This window comes from Lynx rufus, unplaced genomic scaffold (assembly GCF_022079265.1).
Source record: "Lynx rufus isolate CCGP_SWC_20201006 ecotype Redwood Valley unplaced genomic scaffold, mLynRuf1.p SCAF_28, whole genome shotgun sequence".
NCBI classification, from domain to species: domain Eukaryota; kingdom Metazoa; phylum Chordata; class Mammalia; order Carnivora; family Felidae; genus Lynx; species Lynx rufus.
Genome location: NW_025814843.1, coordinates 6,222,575 through 6,241,633, shown reverse-complemented (window position 1 = coordinate 6,241,633; position 19,059 = coordinate 6,222,575). Strand labels below are relative to the sequence as shown.

At 44.5% G+C, this 19,059-nt stretch overlaps 1 protein-coding gene across 2 annotated transcripts in view; it reads left to right on the top strand.

Moving 5' to 3' along the window:
* The first annotated feature begins 473 nt into the window (after nt 1-473).
* MYOCD (myocardin) overlaps nt 474-19,059 on the top strand; it is a 55,004-nt gene continuing 36,418 nt past the window's right edge. For both annotated transcript variants that reach the window (XM_047090137.1, XM_047090136.1), the window contains exons 1-3: nt 474-521; nt 1,993-2,068; nt 4,938-5,099. In XM_047090137.1, coding sequence (XP_046946093.1) covers nt 2,053-2,068; nt 4,938-5,099 — 178 coding nt within the window. In that variant the 5' untranslated portion in view covers nt 474-521; nt 1,993-2,052. The remainder of the gene's footprint in view (nt 522-1,992; nt 2,069-4,937; nt 5,100-19,059) is intronic.

Below are 19,059 nucleotides of genomic sequence, written 5' to 3'. Positions count from 1 at the left end.
CTTATCCACGGTACGTGTCCCTTCCTACGGGTTGGGACGCACCTGCCATGGTCCGCAGCCTCTACCCAGACGTTTGCACTCAAGGGCAGAGCAAAATCAAAGAGGGCGTTAGTCACCCCATCCACCCCTCTCCCTCACTCTGGAGCATCTCCTCTGTGCCTAGTCTTCCACAGGCCCCCGTGTTTCCTCAGGATCTCGAATGCTCTGTCTCCCCCACCTCTCTTTCTATTGCACATCCTGCCTTTGCTGCTCCTCCTGTCTTCGGCCTCGGTTCCACCTGCCTCTGTATCCTGTGGCTTCCGGGAAGCTGGTATCCTCCGGTCCTCTCCTCTCCGATCGCTTACGGCCTAATAAAGGTGCTCACGCCCATACTGTGCACAGCTCCGCAAGCACACCGGCAGATACCATTTTGCTGCTTGGTGTCCTCAGCCCGCCTCTGCTCACGTCTCTGTCTTTCTGTTGCAGCACTGAAAAGCCCAACTGAATTCCATGAGCAAAGAAAACATTTGGATAGTGACAAGGTAATTTTTTGGCAAGCTGCCCTTCTTTCTGAACTTAGACTCCAGGGTATAGATCTCTGAGTGCTGAGCTTTGGCTCAAGCAGGTAGAATTTCCACAGTAAACTTAATACGTGCCCTGCCCCACATACACACACACACACACACACACACACACACACACACACACACTGTAGGGGACCTTACTCCTGTGTACCCAAGACTGGAAATGTGATCAACCACATTTAGCTTTGAAACTATTTGTTACCTTAAAAAAAGTCTCCAAAAAAAAACCCAAAAACAAAAACACGTCTCCAGTCTTTCTGATGTTGGGAAGATCATTGCAAGGATGCTGTAGACATCAGGTTTCCAAAAGCCTTTTATAGTCCTTTCTAACAATCGGATTTTTAAAAATCCAATTCAGTGATAAGATAGAGGCTGTGCGTACAGAGATGACCTACAGCGACTTCAAGGCAAAAGGCATTGAGTTTATTTCTCTTTCTTTCTGGTTTTTTGTTGTTGTTGTTTGTTTCTTTTGGTTTTCTTTTTAACATTCAGGAGGGGGCATAATTGGCACATATGTTGCACCTTCATAGCAGATCTCTGCAAACTGAACTTATCAGTAATACAATAAATACTATTTAGCCAGCATCAGCCCCGTATGAGAAGGAAACGCAGGGAGGTGGAGGGGCGGGGCACGTGCCTTTGTCCTGGGATTTCTTTGTCCACCTATCCTAGCCTCACAGCTACTTTGTGGGTGGAGAAAGGAGCAGAGCTCTGTACCTCTTTAAAGTTGTGCAGGAGAGGCTGTGGTCTCTGTTCCCTGGAAAACAGCTGTCTTTGATCAGAACTGGAGTGATCTCTAGATCCCTCTCAGGGGGCAGATAGGAGATCCAGTAGAGTGGCATAAAAACCCAGAACTGGAAATCAGGGCCCGAGGTCCGGGTGTGCCCTGCCAGAGTCCACACTGTCCCCACAGACAACTCCACCATCAAGAAGACTATGGGACTCAGTACATTATCTCTGGGCATCCTTCTAACTCACCGTGCTTCTGAATGGCAGCCTTTACATTTCCATGGGTCCTGAGAGAGAGGGCATACATTGTCATGTTACACTGGATGGACTCAGACTACATTTCGTCTCTAACCATAGTCAGTTTTGTGGCTGTTTTAAGAGTCCCTGGAATAGAATGGACTATAACACAGGCAGCTTAGTGTCATCTGAGCTTTATTATTATTTTATTAACACATACCTGCCCGGCCTTTGAGGGTGGACCCAGGCTTCTTACCTCTTCGCTGAATTTTTCCATCCTGAAATGACCAGAGAGGCTTTTGTAAATCTTCCCGCATCAAAATGGAGGAGACCGGGGAGATTTGCAGGTTCTGAGGAATGCCTTCCCCTTTCGAGAGAAATCGGGGTTCTTTTCAAGCCCAAAACTAGGCAGTTCGGCTGTCTGAGGTCCACAGTGGAACTTGTTCTTTGTTTGTGCTTGCAGACTGAAGACGCGCTGAAGCACAAGGTCAGAAACAGGCCTGACTGCGCGGACGTGGTTAATATGCACGTACTTCAAGGTGAGGCTGCACCCAAGCATTAACCCAGATGCCCATCGAATGGTGGGCCATTGTGCCAGAGTCCTTTTCTTTATATGTTTGTGAAGCCCTCTTAGAAAGCGTCCCCTGATCTTCCAGAGTGGTCATTTGAGTTGTTTTAGGGCCACTTAGATGGTCTGATCAGGAAGGTATAGGCTGGGCTCCAATCTCCACTGTGCCATCTCTGAGCCTGTCTCTCCCCGCCATGTACCAGATTCCTCTAAAGCATGCCCGCCCTTTAGCCAGTAACAAATCTCTAGCATGTTAACTAGACGTGCCTATCCGCTAGACTGGATATATACAGTGATGCTTATTCAGGGATTACTTTAGATGTTGGAACATCGAAAACAGGGAAATGTCCAACTCTAGGGGATTGGCTGAATTAATTCTGCATCATCCACGTGATTGAATACCTTGCAGCCACTGCAAACGAGGCTTTCAAAGAAAAATGATTTAATGAGAGAGGTCTTCCAAGATGATGTTGAGTGAAAGAGACCAGAAAACAAAACTGTATGGTCAGGTTCAGGGATGAAAACACATATGGTCAAGTTCAGGGATGAAAAAACATACGTAAATGGTATTTACAGTTTGAAGCTGTGATTAAAACAACAACAACAACAACAAAAAAAAAAAAAAAAACAGCCCTGGGGCACCTGGCTGGCTCAGTCAGGGGAGCGTTTGACTCTTGATCTCAGGGTTGTGAGTTCGAGCCCCACTATGGGTGTAAAACAAAAACATACCCCTAATAATAAGTATAAATAGTTAAGAAAGACATCCACCTATTAAAAACAGAGTTTCTCAGTGCTTCCACTGTCTTTTATATACCTTTTTTTAGCATTCCCCATACTTAGGGAGGACAAGTACATAATAATACTATAATCAAAAAAGCATGAGAAATGTTACTTGCTACATCATCATGGTCTTGTCTTTTTTTAATTTTTTAATGTTTCATTTATTTTTGAGAGAGAGACAGGTAGAGTATGACCAGGGGAGGGGCAGAGAAAGAGACAGAATCTGAAGCAGGCTCCAGGCTCTGAGCTGTCAGCACAAAGCCTGATGTGGGGCTCGAACCCACGAACCGCAAGATCATGACCTGAACCAAAGTTAGAAGTTTAACCAGCTGAGCCACCCAGGCACCCCTCTTTATTTTTTAGAGTAGGCTCCAACACGAGGCCTGAACTCGCGACCCCAAAATCAAGATCTGAGCTAAGATGAAGAGTCAGACACCTAACCGACTAAGCCACCCAGATGCCCCAAACTCATCACAGGCTTCAATTAAATGAAACTGTGAGCTGTCCTGGCCCCCAGTTCAGTTGCATGTCCTTGATGGTTCCCATGTGATCGTCTCAGAAATTGAGGATTAACGGCCTAGAGCACCAAGGATCTGCTGGGGGTACAAAATGATCCCTCCTTCCCAAGGCTCATGGTCTAGTTCTAGAAACAGTAGTAGAAGATCAAGGGCCATGGCCATGAGTGCTAGAAGCAGTCACAGCAAAAGAGGCAGGTAAGAACAGAGGAAGTAGAGAGGCTTTGTGCTGAGACCCAAAGAGTAGGCGGCTGCTGGTAGGGAGAAGATAGGAAGCACTCCAGGGCGAGGAAACTAAGCAGAGGTACAAAGGTGAACCCACTAAGACATGCAGGACAGAAGGGGGAGGACCGGGATCGCTGGAACAGTCGTTTGGGAATGGAGAATCCCCACTCACATAACAGCCAGACTGACAGACAGAAGAACATCATTCAGGGGGATGCGAGAGAGGAGTGTTTTCTGAAGATTAATCCTGCATTGATGTGTAGGACCAATCAGAAAGATCCCTGAGGCAGGGTATCCAGTGAGAAGTCCTTGCCATGACCTAAGGAAGGATTAGGGGATGTTTTGGAGAGGACTGAGGCTCGAGTGCACCTGTTCTTTGGTTTGGAGTACTGATGTGGTCTCTACCTTGCATCAGGTGCATTGAAGATGTGGCTTCTAGACAAGATCTGACCTGTTACAACCATACAGCGTCCCTAGACTGCTCCTGGATGGAGATTTCTAGATCAGCCACCAGACACTAGGCCTGGGTTAGTAGGTTGATAATAACAGAACAATAGGGCTGGAAGGCTGGTCTGTAAATATCTGCCCTTTTAAAACTGCAGAGTTGAGAGGAAAGGTACAAATTTTTATGGCCTCTTAACAGTTCTACCTTACAGCAATGACCAGTTGACTAAATTCTCCTCCAAGTTCTTACACAGAAATAAGTTGGGGACTAACCAAAAGAGGAATATAGGGGTGATTTAGGTCTTCTTGGTGACCTTTGTCACCCTCAGATGATGAGAAACTGCCTGTTGGATAAATTCAGTGTTAAAGATCCCCGTTTAATTAACTGTTTCAAAGGGACTTTTTTTTCCTTTGACAATTGACTTTGACATTTGAATCAGGTAGTATCACAACATCACCAAATCTAAACCCCTTAAGAAGTTCTACTACTGCAAGTAATTACATTACTAGGTAATATTTGCTTCTGGCTTATCCTGTGCCAGGCAATATATAGACAGGATGTGCATTCAAGTGCTGCAGCTTAGGGTCAGCAAGCAATGTAGATCCCATGGATTGCCTGTTCACAGAATCACCACATCGCACATTTTTTTTAAAGAAATGTCGCCAAATGCATTTCTCTAACTCTTCTGTGCCTCTCTATTTGCTTTTATTTGGAAGCATCTAGTCTTTGCTGCTAATCCGTGTGAAGTGATGATGATTGCACTGGAAAATTATTAGAGCCCAATGTGGGTCAAAGTTTCACTTACAAAAGCAAAACCCCCAAACCAGAAATAATGTCGCATTCTAGAACAGATTCTTTGTGCTTCAACCCCGTAGCCTCCACTACAGAGAGGTCCATCCCAACTGCTCAGATGAAGCTGAAGAGAGCCCGACTTGCGGATGATCTCAATGAAAAGATTGCTCTCCGTCCAGGGCCACTGGAGTTGGTGGAGAAGAACATACTGCCCGTGGACTCTGCTGTGAAAGAGGCCATAAAAGGTACTTAGAACCCATGGCATGCTTCTCTTGTGTGCTCTGAGATCTGAGGGCAGCCAAGGCTCTGACCTGCCTGGGGCCCTGGGGGCAGGGCCTCTCACTAGGCAAGAGTCATGCCAAGGGTTGCTGTCCCAGAGTGGTCTCCAAAACCAGAGGTCCTAGGAGTGAGGACGAGATTCCCACCCACTCACCCTACAAAGGTCAGGTTAACAGCAATCAGTGTTGTCCTAGTCAAGCAGGTGGAGAACCTGAATTGATGGAACTCTCCCAACCTCTCCCCTGCAAGGTTCTGTCACTTAGGAGTCACAGCCCCCTCTAGCCCTCCTCTTCTAGAGGGAAGAAGACTGGTAGAGCAGAAAGGACACTGGACTGGAATCAAAAGACCTGAACTCTAAGCCCTGTTTGTTGTGTGTTGGGGCTTCCCCAGGTCCCTTCGCCTCTCTGAGATGCTGATAATGACACCAGCCTAGCCCAACTCAGAGGCTCTCAGGAGTGACGTTCAGATTATAGACATGTGTGAAAATTCTTTGTAACAATCCTCATGGGGGTCCCAGGGATGAAGAAGTACAAATACTTACAGAGGAAACACAAACATTAATTCTTTCATAAGCTCTATAAAATCGTTGAGACCAAGTAGATGCAAACAGCCCAAGTGCACTGGGAAAACGGTGGTAGAGGAGAGAAAGGGGAACTCAGCATTCCCATAGGTGAACTTGATTTTTCTTCCAGTGATGACCACCAGGAGCTCTAAGGATTATTGATGTTTAATAAGCAACACACATTTAAACGTTTCAACCCACTGTCAAAAGGTGTTTGTGAAGATATTTTATCAAGCACTTAAGTTCAATGTTAAACCTGTCATCGGACGTATTATCCCTCATTCTAAAATCTTGCTGTCACCCAACCATTCAAAAGCCATGTGATTTTTGGGTTTGGAACCTGTAAATATGAAAATCTCTGCTCTGGGAGAGATGACACGGTGACCCATCAGCGCCCACCTACTGTTCCATTGTGACATTCTCTCTTTACTCTCTCCTTCCACACTGAATATCCCATGCCTTTGAACTTGGACTAGCCAAGACCACCCAACTGGGTGCTATGTCTGTCTCTACTCTGATAAGATCTAGGACAGGAAAAAGATCTCCATGGGGCATCTCCTCATTTCTTAACATTTTCTATTCCATACATTTAAATCTATCATCGATTTTATGTGATAAGGGGAAAGATCTCAATTTGCGGTTTTTGGTTTATGGTGAGATTCTATTTTTCCATGTGATTTCGTGTCAGTGGCAATTCGTGGCTATTGCTCTTTGTTCTACTGGGCATTTTCTCCCCTTCCTGCTTTGTTAAAGCTATTTATATAGGAAAAACTAATAATGCTAACCCTCAGTCTTTCACAATTATCTTTACCAGTTTGTCCTTTGCCTTTTGTATATTTTGTTATTATTTTTTTTGTTATTATGTTTTTATGTTATTATGTTTTTATGTTATTTGTTTTTATGTTATTATGTTTTTATTTTCTATATAGTTAGATCTAGTAATTTTTGTGGTTTCTGAATTTATCAATTATTGGAAACATTTCTTAGCTCAGGAATCTAGAGTGATTCACCTCTGTTGTCTTCTAGCATTTATATATTTCATTTTTATATTTCAGGCCTTACGGCATACAAAATCATTTAAGTGTGTAGTTTAAAAGACACTGCTAGTTCTGTTTTTCCACAGTTTTACTGATGTATTTTACAATGTATTTTAGTATCTATCTCACAAGTTTCTTTGCACTGGTCTGATATTTCTAATGTTTCTTGACTTATTCTCACAAGTATATGCTGGGTGAAATTTAAAATCAGTTTAGCCTATGCCAGTTTCAGTCTTGTTAGATTTTTGTTTGGGGTTGCAGTGAATTTATTTTTTTAAATTTTTTTTAATGTTTATTTTTTTGAGAGGGAAAGAGCAAGTGGGGTAGGGGCAGAGAGACTGGGAGACACAGAATCTGAAGCGGGTTCCAGGCTGTGAGCTGTCAGCACGGAGCCTCATGCGGGGCCCAAATCCACAAACCATGAGATCATGACCTGAGCCGGAGTCAGACACTTAACCAATTGAGCCACCCAGGCACCTCTGTAGCAAATTTATACATTAGTTGATGGTTCCTTTTTTTTTTTTTTTTTTTTTTGAGGGAGAGAGAGGAGAAAGCACAAGAGAGGAGAGCAGGGGGAGGGAAGAGAGAATCTTAAGCAGGCTCCACGATGGGGCTTGATCTCACAACCATGAGATGGTGACCAGAGCCAAATTCAAGAGTCAGACACTCAACTGACTGAGCCACCAGCCACCCATGATGGTGCATTTTTACGTTTAAAATATATCAATTCTGGGGCACCTGGGTGGCTCAGTCGGTTAAGCGTCCGACTTCAGCTCAGGTCACGATCTCGTGGTCCGTGAGTTCGAGCCCCACGTCGGGCTCTGGGCTGACGGCTCGGAGCCTGGAGCCTGTTTCCGATTCTGTGTCTCCCTCTCTCTCTGCCCCTCCCCCGTTCATGCTCTGTCTCTCTCTGTCCCAAAAATAAATAAAAAACGTTGAAAAAAATTTTAAAAAAAATACACTAAACTAGGGGCGCCTGGGTGGCTCAGTCGGTTAAGCGTCCAACTTCAACTCAGGTCACGATCTCGCAGTCTGTGAGTTCGAGCCCCGCGTCGGGCTCTGGGCTGACGGCTCAGAGCCTGGAGCCTGCTTCCGATTCTGTGTCTCCCTCTCTCTGCCCCTTCCCCATTCATGCTCTGTCTCTCTCTGTCTCAAAAATAAATAAAACGTTAACAAAAATTTAAAAAAATATATATCAATTCTTCTGAGACAGAAATACAGTCTCTCTTCCCATTTCTTCAACTCCTCTATCATTTCCCTTGTAAGGTTTTTTTTTTTTTTAAGTGAAGTCACATCAATTATTGGCATCCTATAGGAAATCTGTTAATTTTGCACGTTTCATAACCTTGAAGGGTTTCTCCATATTTCCAATAGTTGCTCCTAAAACTAATGAAAATTTGTCTCCTGCTGCATTTTTTTCCTGCCTTGGTGCACTGATCCTTGGCTGATACTTGAAAAGTAACATCAAGCTTTTATTAATGTATTATATAACTAGCATCATGTAGAACATTGTATACAGCATATTCATAACATATGTCATATCCAAATTTCATGCTTTATTTACAAATTATATATTTGTAAATTGAGTTTTATATAAATTTTAAAGTATGATATACTGTATTATATAAACCTAATAATATATATTTTACTGTACATATAATATGTTATATGTAAATGTATGTCATATATAAAATTATATATGTGAATTATATAAGGCACACAATTTATGTTATTTCATATACAATAGACAGTATTTCACTATACAATTTAACAACTATTAATATATGACATAGTATAAAATTATTATTGGTACATTGCCAGTGCTTCAAGCAGTATTATATGGTTTTATATTATACATTATGTTTTTGTTATGTTGATGATAATATTTTTCTGTTTCTATCATAAATAGGGATTTCTTCACTCATATATCTCTTTATATGCCATTAGCCTTTGGTATAGATAGGTATTCCAAGGAAGTATTTCTGTATAAAATGGATGCTTAATTATTAAAATGCTTTCAGGGTGCCTGGGTGGCTCAGTGGGTTAAGCATCCGACTTCGGCTCAGGTCATGATCTCGCAGTTTGTGAGTTCAAGCCCCGCGTGGAGCTCTGTGCTGACAGCTCAGAGCCTGAAGTCTGCTTCGGATTCTGTGTCTCCCTCTCTCTCTGCCCCTCCCTCTCTCTTTCTCTCTCTCCCTCTCTCTCTCAAAAATAAATAAATATTTGGGGCGCCTGGGTGGTGCAGTCGGTTAAGCGTCCGACTTCAGCCAGGTCACGATCTCGCGGTTCGGGAGTTCGAACCCCGCGTCGGGCTCTGGGCTGATGGCTCAGAGCCTGGAGCCTGTTTCCGATTCTGTGTCTCCCTCTCTCTCTGCCCCTCCCCCGTTCATGCTCTGTCTCTCTCTGTCCCCCAAAAAATAAATAAACGTTGGAAAAAAAAATAAAAAAAAATAAATATTTAAAAAATGTTTAATGCTTTCAACGTGCACAAAAAGACGATCACGTGGGGAATGTGGCATTGCTGTCTTTCCTAATTATCTTGCATTTCTGGGGGAAAAAAATCCCACATACAATTTTTTTCCAGAACTTTCTGGTATTTTATTTGAGATTCGCATCTCTTCGTTAGGATAACAGTAGCTGCTAAACCACAAAATTTCAGCAGCCTAACACTAGAAGTTTTATGTCTTGTTCATAAACGGTCGAGGGAAGGGCTGCAAACTTTTTCTTCAAGGGCCGACAGTCAATGAGCTAAGCTATTTAAACTGTCACGACCGCTCAGCTCTCAGCGACTGCAGTGTGAAAGGAGCCATAAGTGAGAAGTCAGCAAGGGGGCATGGCTGTGTTCCAATAAAACTTTATTTACAAAAGCAGGTTCACAGGCCATAGCCTCCTCATCCTCTGTACCGAGCCAGCAAGCGCGAGGCACGAATGCAAAGGCCCACCCGCCTGTGTTACAAGCACCTGTGTTAGGGTTAGCCTGTGTTACCTGGACACCAGCGTATCACGTCTGTTCCCATTTCCCTGTGAAAATAGCGCTGATGGCTCGGGAAGGTATTTTCTGGCGGAACAGTGATTTTCCAGCAATGTCTGTCTACTATGGAAGGGAGAACATAAATTTTGATGACTAGCTGGTCTTTTCTGCTACAGCGTTCACAAATAGTATTCGTCTTTGTTTTTATTTTACCCTTGTCAGGTTTCAATATCAAGACTTACACGTGCTTCACAAAATAAGTTATAATTATCTTTCCATATTTTCCCATGTTTGGAAAGCGTTTATGACCACAGTGATCAGCTCTTTGAAAACATTGCCTATTAAAGTCACGGGGGCTCAATACTTTCCTTAGGAGTAGGCCTTGAACAGCTTTCATTCTGTTTTTGTACATAGTTTTTTTGGGTATTCAGATTTTCTCCTTAGGGTAATCTGTGCAGTTTACCTTATGCAAAAAATCCCCATCGTCCCTCTGAATTGCAAAGTTATTAGCCTAAAGTTCTGTAAAGTCTTGGCTTACAGTTATTCCAGGCTGCTCTCAACCAGGGGTTAGATGCCATTTTTCAATGCAATGTGGTCATTTGTGTGTTTTCTCCCTTCGTGAAGCAGTTCATGAATTTGTTCACAAATGTTGTTGGTTTCTGGTCTTGGATTCATTTAGTGTCGCTGCTCGTCAAGGTCACTGAGCAGGAGAATCTCCACAAGGAGGGTTGAGGGTCCAGGATGTTCATCGGTTTCAAGTGCAGTGGAGACAGGTGGAGGCAGAGGGAAGGTTACACAGTGTGCCCCTATTCAGGCGAGGAGTCAGAGGGTATGAGCAGGAGCACGGTCAGTGGAAGAGGATAGAAAGCAATAAACATGAGGGCTAATAATAATAATAATAATAATAATAATAATAATAAAAATAGAAGGGTGTGAAGCAAGAACTGTGGGGTCCACCACCCTGGCTTTTAGAGCTGGACTCTGTGACTTTGGCCACACAGCCACACACCGGCTTAATCCTAAATACCTCATTTGCTCCTCTCTGAAACCCCAGCAACAATAATAGCTCTCTCGGGGTCTTTTCTCAAGTTGGACTCAGTTTGTAAATTATGTAAAGAATTAGCAAGGCATTGATAGTACATGAGGGAATTCGTCTAATTTCGGACCTCAAGGACTTTGCGCTTCAAGAAAAGAGAAGAAGAGAGCCAACTTTCCACATGAAAGTTCCTCTGAAGGGCTGGATAAAAGTCACAGTGGGAACATGTATGCCTGTACCTAACTAGCACATCCTGGAGGTATGACTGCTTAGCGAGCTCTGAAGGGAGAGGGGCAGAGATCAGTAATAAGGATGGTGAGGTCATAAGGGCCCTTTATATTGTGTCTTGAGAGCAGGAGAGAGACTCAAACTTCTCTTGTCATTTAAGGACACCAACATAAACACTTTTCTAGTTCCCCAGCAAGGGAGAACATAATTTAAAATAATGATGATGCCAATAATAATAAAGTGGTGGCGAGCCATTGGAAGCATTCATGGTGGAAGCCAGAGCTATGTCTGTGTGGAAACAAGGTGGAGATCCTGCCTCTAGAAAGATCCCTCTGGCTGCAGTATAAAGTGGACTTGAGAGACATGAAATGGAGCCAGAGTGCTGTCTTCTATTAGGTGACTGTTTGGGTTGTCTGAGGAAAGTTGATGAAGGCATGAATAAGAGTCACGATTGGGGGTGTGGAAAAGAGAGACCCTGAAAGACAATTGATTTTGCATGATTAGATGGTCAGTGGAATACACCAATCGAGACAAAGGGAAAGCAGAGATAACACCAAGGTTTGTTTCTCTCCTGGGCAACTGGGTAAATGGCCGCCATTTGTCAAGATGGGGACCGTGAGTAGAAGAGCAGATTTAGGGAAAGATGTGAATTCTCGTTTCAACTGTTGGACTTGAGGGGCCCACAGAAAATGGAGGGGCAAGCGACTAAGTAAGCAATGGGTTCCATCGAACTAGAATTCAGGAGAATATTGGTCTAGAACTACAGATTTGGGAGACTTGAGTGTAGATGTAAATTTAAACTAATGGTCTAGATAAGATTGCCCTTTCGTTCATTTGTTTATTCACTTAATACTTACAGAGAATCTTCGGTATCAGACACTATTCTAAGGGCTTGGGACATATCAGTGAACAGAACATTTGTGCTTCAACAGACCTTATATTCTAGTGGGGAGACATAGACAATAAACATAATGAATGATTACGTATTATAATACAAGGGTGTAACTGATACAAAAGTAAAAGTAGGACAGGGTTCAAGGGATCAAAAGTGCCCACTAGAGAGTAGTTGGGAGAAAGAAAGGATGTATAAGAGGAAAGGAGGGCTAGGAGGCTCCCAGGCAGAGGGAGGGAGTCTATGAAGATGAAGGCAAGGAATGGCTACAGAAGGAGGTTGTCCAAATTGAGGAAAATCCAGCACCAGCAATGGGGAATTGACCCAGGCATCAGCCTCTTAGCAGTAATCTTTCGATGTGCATAAGAGTTTCTACGGGGGGTGATGGCACTTTGAGTGGCCCATCCGGTGGTGATGATGACCCATCCCCCTCTTCTGCCTGTCACTTCTTGTGATCAAATCATCTCCCCACGATGAACTGGTGACTCCGGGCAGAGGTTCCCTGTGGGCTCTTCTCCTGGCATCTGTGTGTCGCACCCTCTCTCCACGTGCTCTTCCAGATGTGCTTACGTTTTCCAGCTCTCCCTGCAGCTGGCTTTCTATGTGCCAAGCTCTGAGAGGAATGCTTTGTCATTGTCTTCCTCCAGGTTTCAGTGAAGACCAATCTAGAACTTCTCTCAACACAGGAAAGGGATTTTTTTTTTTAATTAAAAAAAATTTTATTTTTTTATTTTTTAAATAATTTTTTTTAAATAAATTTTTGAGAGAGAGAGAATACAAGCAGGGGAGAGACAGAGACAAAGACAGAGGATCTGAAGCAGGCTCCGCACTGTCCACAGAGAGCCCAATGCGAGGCTTGAACTCACAAACCACGAGATCGTGACCTAAGCCAAAGTCAGATGCTTAACTGACTGAGCCGCCCAGGCTCCCCTATTTTTCATTTTAGTTCCAGTATATTTAACATACAGTGTTAGTTTCAGTGTACAATGTAGTGATTCACACTTCCCATCCATTATTCAGTGATCATCATGACAAGTGTGCTCTTAATCCCCATCACCTGTTTTATCCACCACCACCCCCCAGCCACCTCCCCTCTGGGAACCATCAGTTTGTTCTGTAGTTAAGAGTCTGTTTTTTGGTTTGTCTCTTTTTTTCCCCCTTTGTTCATTAGCTGTGTTTCTTAATTCCACATATGAGTGAAATCATACAGTATTTGTCTTTCTCTGACTTATTTCACTTAGTATTATACCCTCCAGATCCATCTGTGTTGTTACAAATGGCAAGATTTCATTCATTTTTATGGCTGAGTAATATTCCATTGTACATATATGCCTCCTCTTCTTTATCCATTCGTCTGTCAGTGGACGCTTGGGCTGCTTCCACAATTTGCCTGTTGTAAGTAATGCTGCAGTAAACATAGGGGGGCATATATCTTTCTGAATTGGTGTTTTCATATTCTCTGGGTAAATACCTAGTAGTGTGATTACGAGATCATAAGGTAGTTCTGTTTTTAAGTTTTTGAGGAAGCTCCATACTATTTTGCACAGTGGGCTGCACCAGTTTGCGTTCCCACCAACAGTGCATGAAGGTTCCTTTTCCCTCCCCCCCATCCTCGCCAACACCTGTTTCGTTGTTTCTTGTGTTGTTGATGTTAGCCATTCTGACAGTTGTGAGGTGATGTCTCATTGTAGTTTTGATTTGCATTTTCCTGATGAGTAGTGATGGTGAGCATCTTTTCTTGTATCTTTGGCCATCTGGATCTCTTTTTTGGGGAAATGTCTGTTCATGTCTTCTGCCATTTCTTAATTGGATCACTGGTTTGGCATGGAGTTGTATATAAGTTCTTTATATGTTTTGGATGCTAATCCTTTGTCAGATATGTCATTTGCAAATATCTTCTCCCATTCAGTAGGTTGTCTTTTGGTTTTGTTGAGTGTTTCTTTCACTGTGAAGAAGCTTTTTAGTTTGATGTAGTCCCATTTGTTTATTTTTGCTTTTATTTCCCTTCCCTCAGGAGACATATCTAGAAAAATGTTGCTATGGCTGATGTCAGAGAAATTACTACCTGTGCTCTCTTCTAGGACTCTTATGGTTTCAGGTCTCGCAGTTTGGTCCTTAATCCATTCCGAGTTTGCTTTTGTGTGTGGTGTAAGGAAGTGGTCCAGTTTCGTTCTTTTGCACGCAGCTCTTCAGTTTTCTCAGAACCATTTGTTGAAGAGACTTTCTTCTTCCCTTTGGATATTCTTTCCTGCTTTGTTGAAGATTAATTAGCCATGTAAGTGTGGGTTTATTTCTGGGCTTTCTATTCTGTTCCATTGATCTATATGTATGTCTATTTTTGTACCAGTACCATACTGTTTTGATCACTACAGTTTTGTAATATAACTTGAAATCTGGGATTGTGATACCTTCAGTTTTGTTCTTCTTTTTCAAGATTGCTTTGGCTTTCTGATTTGACTTCTACAGGAGGAGGCTTGGGCCTCCTTGTGGCCACATCTGGGGAATATGTACCCAATTCCCTGTTTCCTCTTCCTAGAAAGCCACTAATCTGGGTCTGAATACCCACTTCCAACGTGTGTTGGGGAAAGGATTCCCAATCCTAACAAGCAATGCTCAGGACACCAGCTGGGCATCTGACAATTCAACACAGAACTCAGGAAACCCATTCACTTACTAGATTAGCAGTTTATTATAAAAGGGTTATAGCTCAGGAACAGTCAGATGGGGGAGATGTGGAGGACGAGCCATGGTAGCCATGCCCCCCAAGTACATCACTCTCCCCAAATCTCCACAAGGTCATCAACCTGGAAGCTCTCCAAACCCCTTCCCTTTGGGTTTTCAATGGAGGCTTCATTATACAGTCACGATGTGATTAGATCATTGGTCATTGGTGATTGAACTCAATCTCCAGCCCCTCTCCCCTTCCTGGGGGCCAGGGGCTGACACTGAAAGTTCCAACCGTCACTTGGTTAGTTCCCCAGGCCACCAGCCCCCATCCTTTGGTGAGGTTCAAAAGCCACCTTATTAACATAACAAACACCACTTTTGTGACTCTCATCACTTAGAAAGTTCCAAGGGTTTTCAGAGCTCTGTGCCAGAAAGGGGGACGGAAACCAATATAGATTTCTTATTATAAATCACCATTCACAATTATTAACAGCCACAGTCTCTCAGGACAGAATACTGAAACAAAAAAGTAGATATGGTGTTACACGGGAGTGAGGATTTATGAGAACAGAAATTATATCCTAGAGTTTAGCATGGCCTCCTTGAGCTGATGAGTGGGTCATTATTAATTAAAGATCCCTCAGTTTGAGATCCCTCAGTTTGGGTGGCTCAGTGATTTACGTGCCTGATTCTTGGTTTCAGCTCAGGTCACAATCTCATGGTTCATGGATTCAAGCCCCACATCGGGCTCTGTGCTGACAGCATGGAGCCTGCTTGAGATTCTCTCTCTTTCTCTCTCTGCCCCTCCCCTGCTTGTTCTCTTTATCTCTCTCAAAATAAATAAACTTAAAAAAAAAATCCCTCAGTTTGAGACCCCTAGGAGCCTGCTTGTGGCTTGTTAATTCTCTCTCTGGCCATGTAAGCCTTTCCTTCCCTTGACAGGAGGAACATTCCTTAGCTCCCATGGAAGCTGCCTATTATCCAGAGGCCTGGCTTCTGCTTGAGTGAAACTGAACCCCTGCTGGCTTTCCTGGGTTTTTTTCAAACAGTGGAAGGACTCTGGTTTTCAGCTCCAGTAGATGAGCCCCTTCTCCTAAAGCGTCCTCACCTTTCCCTTGGTCTGGCCCAGGCAGCCCCCTGAATGCCCAAGTCACCTACTTAGCTACTTTTTTTAAAGACTTGAACCTGTATCTCAGAGAATATACAGTCTGGTTGTCAAAGATAAATTAGAGCTGGTCCAGAAGACCTCCATTTCCAGCTGTTACATTTCTAAAAGATCTATGTGGGTTGGGGCTCCTGAGTGGCTTAGTCTGTTAAGTGTCTGACTTCAGCTCAGGTCATGATCTCACGGTTCGTGGGTTCGAGCCTTGCGTCGGGCTCTGCACTGACAGTGTGGAGCCTGCTTGGGATCCTCTCTCTTCCTCTCTCTCTTCCCCTGCCTCTCTTTCTCTCTTAAAAACAAGTAAACATTAATTTAAAAAAAAAAAAAAAAAGATCCTACACTAGTGTTTGCTCACTCACACCCCCAAGGTGCAGACTTCATAACAAAGCAGAAACAATCCCTATTTCCTGAGAATCCAATCATTCTTCAGAGACTCTGGAAGCCCTTCCTGAACACTCTGATCATTTATTTTAAGGCGCATAGACAATAACTGTGGCCCTAAGCCAGATGGTAGACCATTTGCCTCGTCAAAAAAGAAAAAGGGTTTCTTTGGCATCGCTTTCTCCTGGACAAAATTTATCATTCCGTAATGAGAAATCATTTCTGAAGTGCACGTGATCCTGGGGGGACGGAGGCACAGTGAGGCATATGTGGAAAATACTTCTCTGTGCTGCTGGCCTTGGCTGCCCATCAAAGCAGTCACGGGCATCGCTATGAGGTCTGCAGCTGTGGAGAGCTGATGTACCCCCACGAGAGAGCTCTGAAAGGGTGGGGTCCTGCAGAGGGGAAGCAAGGGACAGGGCTCAAATCTCTTTACACACCTGACAATCTTCTTTGACCCTAGAGAATCAACCTCAAGTGCCAGCACAGAAGTCCTTCTGGTTGACTGTTTTCCTCCACTCATGTGGTCCCAGAATCAGAGTACGTCTTAGAGGCTTCAGGCAAATTTCAAAGATGCCAGGAATCAGAGGAAAAGGAATCCTCATTCCTCCAAACCTCCACGGACACCCATTTCTGTAATAATGGCACCTGACCCCCTTTAAGAGCAGTGGGTTCTGTCTTTCTTGGACGATATAGTCCCTCCTCTACAGACCGTGTATTGAAAAACCTTTAGGCAAGAGCCATGTTTAAAGTTTATTTATTATAGGGGCGCCTGGGCGGCTCAGTCAGTTGAGTGTCCCTTCAGCTCAGGTCATGATCTCACGGTTTGTGGGGTCGAGCCCCGCGTCGGGCTCTGTGCTGACAGCTCGGAGCCTGGAGCCTACTTTGGATTCTGTGTCTCCCTCTCTCTCTCTGCCCCTCACCCTGCTCATGTTCTCTCTCTCAAAAATAAACATTAAAAGAAAAGTTTATTATTTTGGGGAGAGAGAGAGAGAGAGAGGAGGAGGAGGAGGAGGAGGGGCAGAGAGGGAAAGAAAGTGGATCCCAAACAGGCTTGCATTGTCTGTGCAGAGCCCAACGTGGGGCTCGAACTCAGGACCGCTGAGCCGAACTCAAGAGTCGGATGCTTAAAAGCGCCCCTAGGCAAGGGCCACATTTAAACCCTACCTATTAACACAGGGATCACCTTGTCCCTTAGAAAATGGATTTTCCTTCCATGTCTTCCAAGAGGGCATTAAGAGATGGTCTGTCCGCGAATTAAAAATAGCTCTCGGGCCATGCACTGAACAGGCTTGGGAGAAGATAAGCAAACAGGTCCTTTTCCACAAGCCGCTTCGTGGTCTCCTAGCCGAAAGGTACCCAGGACTCCAGCTATCTCCCTTAATCTTGGAATCTTAAATGTTTATGCAGAGAAAGTACAACTGACTCATTCATCCAGTTGCTTCCCCGGGGGACGGGGGAGGGGGAAGCTCAGAGTCCAACATCCCCCGGGGGCCAGTGCCCAGAGCCGGCCCCTCGGGCATAGCCGGAGGATGATGTCAGGGCTTCCCAAAGTGGGTCCTTGTCACCGCACCCCCTGACGTGTGTCTCCGGGGACAATAGCCAGCACACCACACTCCAGCAACTCCCAGGGTGCCTCGTGCCCTGGGAGATTGGAGCAGAGGCCCAGGGTCACGGCACAAAGCGACAGACATGGTTATTCCAAAGACAGCCAGATAAGGCGACCTTTGTCCCCGTCCATGTGAGCCTGGCTTGAACCAGGAGGGAAGGAGTGACAGCAGCCTTTGCAGTGACTCCCAGCTCTGAAGGTCTTTGCAAAGCTGACCACAGGACAAGGTGCCTGCTGGGTGGGTCTTTTTAAATTTTTGATAACGGCCCCAACAAAAGCAGCCACAATCACCACCAGGCTAGGAATTATTCAACACTTGCCCATCAGGGACTGGGCTCAACCATTCACATCTTGTTCTGTTGTTTTAATCCTCAGATCCTTGAGAGGTTAACTCTGCCATTTCCGTTTTAGAGGTGGGGAAACTGAGGCTCCCAGAGGTGAAATCACTTGCCAGCGGAAACGCGATAGGGCTGAGAAACCACCCTCGACGGTTCGAGTCCAGAACTGAAGTTCTTACTGACCCTGCTGAGCAAACCCCACATATGTCATCTCAAAATGACGTCGCTGCCTTTTGCTAGCAGAGCGTCTCTGCTGTTCAGTTTCTCCCGTGAGCAGAGGCCGAGTCGAGCGTGCACATGGGTGGACGCTCCTCTTCCGTCCGGGCCGTCACAAATCCAAGCCACCAGCAGCCCGAAGACAGTGGTGATGGGGGAGGGTGGGGAGGGACTAGGCAGGGTCTTTGGGCCTGCGCCGTAAGGAAGTGGTCCTCCTCACTTGGCATATTCTGATTCTGATCTGGCCCACGGTGCTTTTTGGAGATCAGACAGTTCCAGAGTCCGGTTTGGGGCCTTAGCCATCACCTTACTGACTCCTTCAGGGTGTAAGTAACTGCCCTATATGTAGTTGCATGGATGCACGTCGTCTTTGTGGATGTAAGCAGAAAACCTTGTGGGTTTTTTTTTTTTTTTGATCTTTATTTATTTTTTAAATATTTTTAACATTTATTCATTTTGAGAGACAGAGTGTAAGTTGGGGCGGGGGTGGGGGGGGAGTAGGGCAGAGAGAGAGCGAGACACAGAATCCGAAGCAAGCTCCAGGCTCTGAGCCATCAGCACAGAGCCCGATGCGGGGCTCGAACTCCCGGATCATGAAATCATGACCTGAGCTGAAATCGGACGCTTAACCGACTGAGCCACCCCTTTATGAAGGCACCCCTTTATTTATTTATTTATTTATTTATTTATTTATTTATTTATTTTAAGAGAGAGAGAAAGCAGGGGAGAGGCAGAGAGAAAGGGAGAGAGAGAATCCCAAGCAACTGTGAGATCGTGACCCGAGCTGAAATCAGACGCTTAACTGACTGAGCCAACCCTTTATAAAG